Below are 13,129 nucleotides of genomic sequence, written 5' to 3' on the forward strand. Positions count from 1 at the left end.
GGTCGTAATTATCGGAAATCGCTGAAAATCAACAGGCTTCTCCGTCTCATGACCTTAAACACTGTGTATAAATTTAGCCACTAGAGCGCCCACAAGATTTTTCAAAGTGATCAAGGGCCATAACTCTGGCAAGTAACATAATGGAAATCCTTGCAAATCAAAGGGCTCCTTCTTCTCATGACCTTAAATACTGTGTATAAATTTGAAATTCAATCGGATATTAACTTTAGCTTCTAGAGTGTCCACACGATTTTTCAAAGTGTTCAAGGGCCATAACTGTGGTAGTAATTATCAGAAATTGCTGAAAATCAATAGGATTCTTCGTCTCATGACTTTTAACACTGTTTATAAATTTAAAGTCAATCAGATATTAACGTTAGCCTCTAGAGTGTCCACAAGCAATTGTGGGCGCCAGACCGACGGGCTTACGGAGGGACGGACTGGAAGCGACGACAACATTAGACTACATTTCAATGTGGGCGTATAAAAACCTACAACAACATCTCTTTATTTACAACCATTGTTAATGTCAAAAACTGATCGGCTCACCGCCATGGGGATGGAATTTACCACTTGTTTGTCAAAACATGACTGTGGTGGTGGTCTATGACCCCGAGCTTATTTTCCACCCAGTGGCTTCAGCTTCAGAACCCAAGTCACTATTCTTTCCAGAACAGCTGATACCATTTCTGAATTGAGGAGTTTACATAGCTAACACATAGCTAATTTCCTATATTTAAGGAGAATGCTACTTTGAGTTTATAACAGCTGATGGATATAGTTTTAGCTACGAACCTGATATAACTCCAACACCAATAATTAAAACGGGCACAGAGGGAGAGAAAAAACTGATTAAACATCCAAGAAAAGCTAACACACCACCAATCATACATAGGTAGCCTCCATTAAACCGGTTCATTAAAGGTCCAACGATACCACCTACAAAATTAAAACAATACAACATTATGTTCCAAACAAACTGATTTGGGTATGAATCAAGTACGTAGGCGCTTCAGTTACCTATAATATGTGACGCTTGGTACTGTATACTATGATATGCTTACTCATCTTCAAGAACCCTTCATACCACTTCTTTGTCAATTAAATTAAACTTGAATTTTGTTTTATCGTTCCGTTTTAATATTGTTGGTCTTCGTTACATAAACATCTAATTATGTCTTTACCTCAAAGGAAATATAACAGAAACCTATTTTGGAATCATCTGTAATCTAGCCATCGATAAAGGCTTTCGTGAACGGTTTGGGATATACTTACATCTAACCAAATCAAAAAAGATTCGATGTATTTGAACGGTCTGCCTTATTTTGTCATTTACGTAGATAAGATTTGTCTTTATACGCTCACATTTTCATGTGGACGTATATTGTTGCCACCCCTGTCCGCCCGTGTGTCCGTTCGTTCGTGAAAATTGGACCGAAACTGCTCGACAAAATAGCTGCTACTTGTACGAAAATTGTGTAAAAGCATGTAATACCAAGATTTTATCCGATCTTGATGCAACTTAAAATATACGTTCACATTACAACGATCTCAGTTCCTTTCGATACTCATGCATATCGGACCGTGATTTCTTGGATTGTACAAAAAACGCATTTTATTTTAGCTGGTTCTCTATTCACCTCTTGCAAAATGTGGGCGTATCTTGCCTGGCAACCGCTGTAAATTTCTTTGTCGATGTTAAAAAGAAGTACATGGAAAACGAGAGAAATGAGGTTTAACGTCAAATCAACATAAACGTCACTTCAGGAGTAAATCGGAGAATCCGGGGAAAATATAAACAATTCCAAATTACCTCCTCCGAATAGAATTCCAGTTAATACTGACATAATAGGTGAAGCTTCAGCTCTTGATGCTTGGAATTCATCTAAGATGCCCACAAACAGAACACCTATTCCAGCTATTAGACCCACAGCTAATACAATCATTATACAGTTGCACACTGTTACAGCAGTTTTCAGGGTAAGGTCGACGGACGTCTCTGAACATCTAAAACAGTATAACAAGAGCAAATTAATCGTTAAATGTTAACTTTGAATATAAATAACTGTCGGGTGAGACTGCCACACTCATATTACTGGATATTTTCATAACACTTCTCAGATATTTAGTTTGGCCACCACTTACACAAGATCAAACAATTAACTTGATAATTATCAGCTTCAGCTAAGAGAGGGGCGAGCTCAAAGCCAAGATGGTTCTGCAAAATGTATTGTTCTTCTGAAGTTTAAGATTTCGTCAATAAGACCGCATACACTACCGGGTGCATGATTCTCCTTTGCGAATAGAACGTCATTTACATCTTCACATTTCGTTCCACATTGTCAATACTGTCATTTGGTATTTATAGACTTGCCTTTTTAGGACTGATGGCACTACAATTATTGCTACTCGAGGACAGTAAAACTGAGATATTCAATTGAACATAATATACAAACTTCAGTGAGGACTTAAATACACTGGTCTTAAATTTGTCTTAGTGTGTGAATGGTCCTTGTATGTGTGACACGTGCGCTTAACAAACACCATAATAAAGATGATATAAAACTAGATCATAAAACATTGTGTACCCAACATAAGAATTTATCCAGTTTATAACACACCCTATGCATATATTCTACAGCGTGGACATGGGTATTCACTGGGCTGTATTTACTAATTTGTCACTGACCAATTTTGAGTTGCATATTTCTCCTTTAGAGAGTAAGTGGTTATAATCCAGGTAAAATTTTTGTTGAGCAGCAATGCGTTTTAAGGGTAGGTTATAAATTACGTACCCTGTTACAGACTCTGTATCCACGTCGCCCCATTCACCGTTTTCATCGCCAGTGACAACCTCTTTTACTTTTAAATATGTGTTGGATCTTGCTGGTTTAACTCCATCATTAGCAATCAATGTTGTGCTGATTTGATTTGTATGATCATCATCATCATCATCATCATCTGTCTCATTATTCACAACAGTTTCCAATGATGTCGGGTCAGAATTAGTCGAGACTTTGGATTCAACATCAATGTTTTTCGCTGCGTAAGTACCTGATAATGGTATACTTTGATAAACATCCTCAGCGACTAGGGCTACTTTTTCTAAATCTTTGATACATGGTACTGTAGCGTCCTTGAATTCAGAAATTTTATTGATCTGGGTTTTTGATGCAGAATCCTGTTTTGTCGTAGGTTTAGGTCTTATTTGATGAAAACCATTTGCAACAGGTGTTTTCTGATCTATGTCGTTGTCGTTGGTGACCACTGGGTATATTGAGCTCGAATTTGAATCGACAATGGACCTGGATTCATCATTGAGTTTTGTTACTGGTCTGGATTGAGAAACACCATTCGATGCAACGATTTTCTTTCCGATCTCTTGATCTGACACACCTGTTTCAAGCAAGGCTAGAGAGTTGAGCGTCGATAGGTGTGCACATCCATTTGCTGTTACTGTTCCCAATGGTTTTATGGTAGACTTGGAGGTAGAATACGGTCGTTCTATACTGTCTATAATTATGTTTGAACTATTATCAATAGCTGAAACTGGATCTTCTGTTTCAGTACATAGGTCTAGTAGATCGCTTCCCCCCAGGAGTGTATTATCTTGACGATTTCCACCCACTATTGACATATTCCAAGGAGAGTTCTTGTTGTTGATCAAGGCACACTGAGGTTCATTAACGTCACACATGACACGTGTTTTGTAACTTATAAATTATAACTATTGTTTATTTCTCCTGGTTGTTTAAATCCACTTACAGCTCTCTTTCACTCGATCTTGCAATATTATCTGGGTCATACTATTCTTATCAGTTCAAGAGAACGGTCACACTTCTCCTTTTACAGATATTGAACTTATGAGCTTACAAATAATTCTAAACTTAATATTAGCAATATGTTCAGATTTTACGTGAAAACTGCACATACCGTCCCATAATGATACACAGGCTAAATGAAAGCACTTATCAAGTTGTGGGATAACCCAGGCGTTCACGGCCATATGGTCTTATTTATCTTGTTCTGGCGGTATTGCTCAAGATGAACTTCACCGTAATTCCACATGCATTGTCTGTCTTATACCCTAAGCACCCCGGTATATCATAAAGAAACCAGCTGACTTATCTTATTTTTGACCGATAAGTAATGATAAGCGTTGACACCTCACACACGCAATGTCATATCGTCTTCTCCCAAAGTTCATATCTAGATAGCTTTATAGATGTCATCTATTTACATAACACTATTTTAGTTAATCCCTCAAAATATCTTGTATTCATAGTTCATCCGTTACTACTTGATCTACGTGACATCTCCATAATCCAGCATCTACAGATGTCCTTGAACTCTTAACAAGGTGTATCCTGTCCTTTCTACATGTCCTTAAGGTAACAAATCGCTCTAGTTTACGAACCCAAAAATAAAATAATAATAATAAAAATATATATGAAACATAAATTGTCATCAAATTTCCCAAATGCATGCACAGGACAAGTAGTTCAAATATGACACACCCTGTGCACGACATTCGTTGCTAATTATAGCTAAATATGGCGATAGTTTGGAACTGAATTTCAAAAGTTGAAGCTACTAGATGCTGCACGAATATTCTGAAATCAAGATATAATTGTTCAATGGGCATCGCTTTTATTTCTTACCTTTTTATTTAAACCTGTTATAATATTATTTTACCTTTGCAGAACATTGAAATTACATTAGGGAAATATTCCATTAATGTTGCACTAACGGCCCGGGACTGTACAGCGCTTTGGACGCTTACGACTAGCCCCCGGATCCATTCACTTGATCTAGTGTGTACGTTTGTTGTTTGTGATGTCTGTATATTGTGTCTTTTCCGTATATTTTATTTTGTATATTTGTTTGTGTGTGGTGCAATCCCCTTGCACTTACTATTATCAACTATGTAAACAAGGGATGGACGCGTCCTAAAACATCGTGCAATTATGACCTGTTGTTTCTCATTTTTATATGCTGGTTTAAGATATATTTCTTTGAAGCCATGTGTTCCGAATTACAGTACCAGATACATGTATTTATTATTATATAGAAACAGTGAGATTACGTAATAGTCATACACTTTTAAGTATGTGTATCACTGGCTATCGTTTAGAATCACGGACCAGAGTTACACCTACAGAATCTCTCAACCACTCATGCTAACGGGGGCGGGGGTCACGGTGGCTAAGTGGGTAAGACGCTGGCTCGCTAGCCTGGAGGTCGGGTGTTCGATCCCTGCATCGGCCGAGAAAATTCCTTCAGATTTTCCGGCGTGGTTCCCCTTTGTCAGTGATGCAGGACGGAGGGCCTGACAAGGCCAGCTGTCTAGTCGTTTGGATGGGACGTAAAACCGATGTCCCGTGTAAACATTGGCGTGCACGTAAAATATCCCTTGGCAATTGGAATTCGATATAAGAGTAGGCCGTAGTGCCGTTGTCCGGGCAAAATTTCCCTCATAGCACACTGTAATATGGCGTATGCCCGTCTTCATTAGCCCAGTTCGGAGCAGAACAGTAGGACGTTAAACCCCATTTCATTTCATTTCATTTCTCATGCTAACAGTATTGGCAATGGTAAATGAACACTGGGGTTTACCTTGGGCAATATAATCCTAAAACATTTGATGGTCAGAATTATAATAGCTCTTCAAATATTGCATCAAATATTGCATGTTCAACCCTTTAAAATACAAACATTTTGGTAAACGTCGTGTTGATAGTAGTGCAATAATATCACGTAGGCTACATAATATGGTATTCTATTTCAGCTACTTCGCCCTTAGTGGGTGGCCGCTGTGAATCCGTAATACATACACATCAAAATTGACTGTTGACGGTCGTGGCGGCCGTTGTCTCTATCCTTGGCTTTGGATATCCAAAATCAAACTATAACCCTGATTCCCTGAAGGTAGTGATTGATGTCGTGGAGGGTATATTTCACTCCTTCAGAACATCTGATAGCACTTCTTATGTATTGGGAAAGTCGTGTAACTAATTATTTGTTATAATTTTGTACTAATATATCATGATGGCTTAAAAAAGCCTCCTTAGTTTCTACTTGTCTGAGCACGGTTTCAGTACGGATTACTTCGCATGCGCGAACGGAACCTTTGGCGGCTCAAACTAAATTAGCCAACATAACTGTTTTCATTTGCATAGGGGCTGAAATAAACTTTTCTGTGAAGAGTTCCACATTTGGCGTGCCTGACACGGTTCCGAGACCCTTTATTTTAGAGTAATGTAAACGGGTCAATTTCTTGAAATGTATCGCGGCCTGGTACTATGTCAGTTTGGCCCACTGAAGTTTGGTGGTCTCGACACGGTGCCAGGCACGACACGGTTAAATTTTCGTAGTGTAAACGCTACCTAGTCTGAGAGAGAGAGAGAGAAATGGGGTTTAACGTCCACTCGACACAAACTAGGTCATTTCGGGACTAACATATGGTTTTAATTTTATTTACATTATTCGCTTGTGCGTAGGGGTCTTTAGCAGTGGGAGGAAACCGGAGGACCCGGAGAAAACCCACGAGATTGGACAGGCGACCCTACTCCTTGCCACGTACAACCGGGCATTCGATACCACGCCAGTCGACTCAACCTAGTCTGAGAACGGTTCTCAGTACGGATTACTGCGCATGCTCCAAATGAACCATGACCTTTTTTCACGCGAACTTCGACAGTTTTGTCACCAGTTCTGTCAAAATGTTTGCTCAAATTATATCAAGCGCCGTAATTGTTTCCATCCGGGTAATTTGCATAGGGACTGAAATTAACTTTTTTGCGAAGTTGTACATTTGGCGTGCCTGACACGGTTTCGAGACCCGTTATTTTAGAGTAATGTAAACGGGTCAATTTCTTGATATTTATGGCGGCCAGATACAGTGCCGTGAACGGCACGCTTATCGCGGCCAAGTGTAAAGGGAGCTAGTGTGACCCACTTAAGTGAGGTAGTCTCGGCACGGTTGGGGGTTGGGTGGCCGATTGGTTAGAACGTGCGCGCTGTATCATAAGGCCTGTCAATGAGTCAACTGGCGTGGTTTCGAATACCCGGTTGTACGTGACAAGGAGTAGGGTCGCCTGTCCAACCTCGTGGGTTTTCTCCGGGTCCTCCGGTTTCCTCCCACTGCCAAAGACCCATATGCGGAAGCGAATTATTGAAATAAAATTAAGCCATATGTTAGTCTCGAAATGAACTAGTTTGTGTCGAGTGGACGTTAAACCCCATTTCTCTCTCTCTCTCCCTCGGCACGGTGCCAGGAACGGCACGGTTAAATTTTCGTAGTGTAAACGCTATCCGGTCTGACAACGGTTCTCATTTCTGCTTACTGCACATGCGCCAAATACAGTCACTAGAATGACAACGAGTTCCTATTTATTTAAAAAAAAATAATATGTCGCAGTAAAAAAACAAACAACAAAAACCCCAAAATACACAGCAAAGAAAAAATCTGAAGGAGAAAAAAACAAATAATTCTGGTCGAAATGTCCTCTTTCTAAAAAACAAAGTGGATGAAAAGTCCTACATTCCTCATATATACTACCTCTGTCTCCATAGACATGCGTATACGTTAATGAAATTCCATTTAAAATACCCAATGCGCGAAGGGCTGCGTCATGTTATAAAGTTGGCATCTCTTTTGCGATGCAGGTCGCCTTTTCGAAGTGGCTTAAATGGAACTCCATAAGTACAAGTTGGCTAATACGCAGACACCAATAGTTCTGCTATGAATGTGAAAATTACTCATTGTAAATATTGCAGTGGAATTGAAGACATCGTAAGAACAAGCTTGGGCATACTTACGGCTTGTAACATCTTGTATATACATATATTAACAAAACTGCATACTTAAGGCTTGAACATCTTGTATATAAATATTAACAAAACTGCATGTAAATGATCTACGATGGCACCGTAACACTCGTTGTCACGGTTATCCAGTTTCCAGTTTAAGGAACCACACCACAAAAAGTGCCTTGGATTTATAGCCCCCTCACCCCCTTTGCATGGTTCTGTGGTCTTAATTTTGAATTAAGGTTTTGGTTACGTTTAAATATACGACGGATTAGGACCTAGATTTTATTAGTATGCTACTTTCAGTTTGCATATCGCATTATTTCAAAGGTGAGTCTTACGATATTAAATGCTTCAGCTGTGGTAGAAACGTTTAAACCAACGAAAAAGCCAGGAAATTTTACAACCGGATAAAGAAAAGATAACTAACATTAACGTCAATGGGAAAATGTATAATGATCTCTCTGTAGCCATAGACCTCGATTTCATGCCAAATCATTTTATATATTGGTGGGCAAAGGCATCGATTTGCTATTAGCAGACGTATTACTGACACAATCTATTTTATGTAGATATACGTAATAGTCGATTGTTAACCGTGGTTGTAACGCCTCGGGTGTTGGGTATTTCGGAAAATGGGCGTTTTCAGGTAAAAATAACAATCTTTTAGGCAATAGAAAATATTTTTCCGACAAACGGGTCACTCTCGGTCAATTTCATCGATTAATTAAAGCAAAGGAGTTGATCACTATTAACCATTATACGGTTCCGTACGTTTATAAGTATGTTGATGACGGAATCCATTTTTAATTACATGACTTTGCTAGATTATGTAACCACGTTAAACAGACCAATATAGCTATAATTAGTGGCCAGGGTGTTATGGGCCGGGTCGGTCTAATTCACAAAAACTTAGTCTCTAATAGTTAAGGTTACAGGCATTCATTGGTTGAAAGTTAAATTTCCTAGCATAAATTTTAGCTCTTGCCCAGTGACACGGCATAATTCTTAAGATTGTGCCAGGAAGGCCCCATCAAATATAAAATAATAGAACTTTGACGTTTATTTAGACTGTAATACATGAAATAAAAAAAGTTATTCTATCTACAAACCAGTAAAATGGCGGTACAAAATAAATTATTTTAATATCAATTTTAAAATGTTGAACAGTTGCATGCTAAAAATTCTCATAGTACTGTAAACGCATTAATAATAACCCGAATTTAATGCTCTTCAACTTAACCGGTAATATAATCAATTAAGACAAATCAGGATTGGGTCAGATTCTAAAAACATTCCCAAGTTTGTATCATTGTCCGCCATTGTTTTCTATCCAAACTGTCAGGGGAACATCAGCTAATGGAGATATGGAGTGCGTTTGACAGACATCAAGATGGTCGACACACCATCAGACAAGATTGTTTGGACATCAAACACTATTCAAAACCTTGACATCACCAGAAACTAACACTTCCGGTAATTAAGGCATGCGCTTTGAAAACTGTGTTATCTCCGGAGAGCCGGACTTTGTGAGTCACGTGACATGGTTGTTTTGTCTCATCTCATTAAACCTGATTCGCTTTGACAGTAAATCGAAATTTGTGAACTCCTTCCTGCATGTCAAAGGTCATTGTTTTGATGGAAAGATTTTCTGACCTGTTTAATCAGATAAATGTGTCAACTGTTTCAACTTTACGTCTGAGATATTTCTGGGAGATTTCATCTTTATTAATTTTATGCCAATTATTATGCTAATTTCATGTGCTATTTTCGTTTTAACATAAGGATCGTGGAAGAACTAACATCTGCCAGAATGCCATATAGATTTTTATACGCTCATATTTAATATGGACGTTGCAACCTTTTTGTGAACACTGTATAATACATTCTTTTTCGTATTTCTTTCATATTGGCAAGACAGTACCCATTGTGCCCAAAGGAAGATGCTTGACTTTTGACTTTAAACCCTGTGAACGTTATACAGAGGACAGTTTACAGTGGAATTTTTAAACGCTGAGTCTTTTGGTGCAGTTCTTCAGCGGAATTGGTTTTAGAGGTACCGCGGACGATGAGGCCCCAGTTTATGTTTTAGTTGGACTATTTTAAAATCTTAATTATAAAGACGCCAAAGAGCAATCCCTCGTAACAACATCAAAGAGGTAAAATGTCTCAGATTTCCCTCACTCTCGTTTAATCTCTCTGTTTCCGATTAAATTTATTTTAAGCTTAATTAAAATGAAGTCTAACGAAATTGTCCTTAGTGTGTACCACGTTTTTAATGTTGGTATATGTTTCAAAGTTTAGATGTGAATTTAAAACGACATCTGTATCTACTGGAAATAAAAGTTTGTCCAACAATAACTTGTTTTTGTAAAAATAAATAAATAAATAGCATACGGCTAATGTTATTTATTGTGGTGTGTTTGCTGGGAGAAGATCTTTGTCCGGGCGGTGACGCTTCATTTATTATTTTTTTTAAATTACAACCGCCAATAGTTATAATACGTACTAGAAAATGTGTATACTTGTAGCCCTGTACTTTATTTCCACTGAAAGGCTATAGGCAACACTTCACCTGTCACCGAATTTCAGAAGCCAGAATAGGGGAGTGTTTGGAGTTTGGTAGCTCGGCGAGAGTAAGGTTATTTCGAATATAACATTAGTACAAATTAATTACATTTATTCTCTAATGCAACGATAATTTACTGATGACAGCAACAAATCAAGAATCAGATCTCAATGAGCTGTATTAAAAATATGTGAGGTGTACAGCTGTCCAGTACTAATGGTAGAGCCTAATTAGTTATCATTATTTATATACCAAGACAAAAGCAATATTTATGTTTTGTTCTTGTTTGGATTTATTTTACAATTTCATTTTATTTAATGTAGAATCTGCAGAATTTTGATTCGCATTTGGAACACCCGTGGTATTCTTTAAACTAGATAGACGCAATAATTAATTCGAGATTTTGACGACAAATTGTTTGTTTATTTATATGCCAGAACAAAGGTTAAATGCAGAGTTTTACACCTTACGCAATCACAAGTTATGACCACTTAAAGTTTACATAGGTTTCTTTTGATTTCTATAGGTTTCTTTATGTGTCTTAGCCACATAGACTATTAATGATTTTGCTATGCTTTTTGAACAAGACTATCCATATTTCATAATTTCTTTTTCGTTTTAGGGGGGTTGGATGGCTGAATGGTTAGCACGTGCGCGCTGTATCTTAAAGTCTGTCATTGAGTCAACTGGCGTGGTTTCGATTCCCCGGTTGTACGTGACAAGGAGTAGTGTCGCCTGTCCAACCTCGTGGTTTTTCTCCGGGTCCTCCGGTTTCCTCCAAGCGAATTATGGAAATGAAATTGAACCATATGTTAGCCCCGAAATGACCTAGTTTGTGTTGAGTGGGCGTTAAACCCCATTTCTCTCTCTCTCTCTCTCTCTTTCGTTTTAATATGCTGAGGCGCTTAATACATAATAACAGTATTTTTGACTTTTGAGTTATGAGAACGTATGGTTGTATTAACTGATATTTAGCAGGGCAGGGCTGTCAAGTGTAGATAATAACTTAATAATTCGATGTCAGCAGTGAGAACTCACATAATTTCGATAAAACTAGCGGCGTAAAAACAAAGGACGCTAAATGGTCATTACCTATAATACGACTAGTCGATTTAGATATTTTTTTATGACAACTTTGTTTAAAGGGGTTACACCTATTTGATTTCGATCAAAATAAATAAAAATTGTTGGGTCGTTTTGATATGTTATTTCCACTAGTGATGCGATTTAAAATTCATTCAAAAGCTTAAGCGGAAGTTGGTTTTCTTACCAATTAAAGTTAAACTTTGAAGACTCTGAACATTTTCTTTTAATTTTTCCCTTACGTTCAGATGCACGATCCGCGACAATATCAAAACTTCCCAAACTTTATCAAAATTCTCAAAACTTATTATTCGGAACTGAAGACAGAAACAACTCTGAAGAAATATTTTCGGCAGTACATAACTTGCTCGACATCTCCCAAAGATTTTGAAAATTCCGTATGTAAATTTATGAAATATAAACATTCTGATTGTGGTTTGTACATATCGTGTATATAGTGTATATAGCCATCTTATAATTGAATCGTTCCTCTGCTTTGCTTTACTTTACTTTTCATTATATATTTATGTTTGTACTTTTATGGAGAGGGAGTCTATAGGCTTCTGCCTGTTCCCCAATCCAGTTTCTGTGAATAAATATTGTTTAGAAAAAAAAAGAGTTAAACTTACAAAATCGGTTACATTGGTTTTATCTATTCATATGCGACAAATAGCTAGATAATAATAATTAAGTAATAACAATAATTGTATAAAACTGTGTTAATGTGGTAATTAATTACTAAATGCGACAATAGACCGGAAAAGGGACTCTGGATAAAAAGATCCTGTGTTTTAATCACACTTGTCAAGGGTCGCGCTGACGTTGCTTAGTTACTATTCATATTTTGATTTTAAATGATAGTACATTTTAATTTTAAATATTATACTTTGATTTTAAATGATATTATATTTTGAATTTTAATTGATATTCTTTTATTTTATTTAAATATTAAATTTTGATTGGATCCCATATTTTGATCTTAATTGGCAATATATTTCTAAAGAAGAGCTCAAATTTTAACAGAAAAACCGAAACTATAAAGCGACTTAACGGAAAACGTCGGGGCGTTTTGTTATGTAAATCTCAACCACCTCCCACTCATCCCGTCTCAACTATCAGGTTATAGATGTTGTTAATCAAGCCTGCTGGCCCAACTGATAATGGAAATTAAACAACTATAGTCTACTTATATAGTGTGATAAACAAAACATAGCAACGTTTAAAGTTTAAAGGGAGTCGATGTTAATGTCCACTCGAGGTCATTTCTGGACTAATATATGGTCAATTTTATTTGAATATTTCGCTTGCGCGTAGGGTTCTTTAGCAATAGCAGAAACCGGAGATCCGGGTGAAAACCCACTGCGATATAGGCAGGCGACCATACTCTTAGTCAAGTACAAATACACTCAACTTTGTTCAGTGATAGACCTTCCGATCTTATGCGTTAGACCATTCGCACCCCTGTACCCAGCCATTGTGGTAAACAAAACTATAGTATTATAACGTTTAAAGGTATAACGTTGTATTGTCAATTATATCAACGATAGGGCCTATACGATTGCTACCGCCCTCACAACACGGTATATGTATCGATATCATACAATTGCATTGCCCTTTAAAGGACAATATTGGTGCCAGTCATTATCACATATGTGTTAGAGCTGG

At 37.5% G+C, this 13,129-nt stretch overlaps 1 protein-coding gene and 1 long non-coding RNA gene across 4 annotated transcripts in view; one reads left to right on the forward strand and one right to left on the reverse strand.

Moving 5' to 3' along the window:
- Positions 1-10,074, forward strand: part of LOC130012529 (uncharacterized) — a 21,643-nt gene extending 11,569 nt beyond the window's left edge. Inside the window, exon 3 of the long non-coding RNA XR_008787970.1 lies at positions 9,734-10,074. This is a non-coding gene — a long non-coding RNA (uncharacterized LOC130012529). The remainder of the gene's footprint in view (positions 1-9,733) is intronic.
- The window catches only part of LOC126818215 (monocarboxylate transporter 6), a 28,587-nt gene that overhangs the window by 3,244 nt on the left and 12,214 nt on the right, over positions 1-13,129 (reverse strand). For 2 of the 3 annotated variants that reach the window (XM_050545487.2, XM_050545484.2), the window contains exons 2-4: positions 2,796-4,404; positions 1,814-2,007; positions 796-939 (exon numbers count right to left, since the gene is read on the reverse strand). In XM_050545487.2, coding sequence (XP_050401444.1) covers positions 796-939; positions 1,814-2,007; positions 2,796-3,697 — 1,240 coding nt within the window. In that variant the 5' untranslated portion in view covers positions 3,698-4,404. Of the gene's footprint in view, positions 1-795; positions 940-1,813; positions 2,008-2,795; positions 4,405-7,821; positions 7,855-13,129 lie in introns of those variants that run through there. The other variant, XM_050545486.2, reaches the window with a different exon arrangement.

The sequence above is a fragment of the Patella vulgata genome, chromosome 4 (assembly GCF_932274485.2).
Source record: "Patella vulgata chromosome 4, xgPatVulg1.2, whole genome shotgun sequence".
Taxonomy (NCBI): domain Eukaryota; kingdom Metazoa; phylum Mollusca; class Gastropoda; family Patellidae; genus Patella; species Patella vulgata.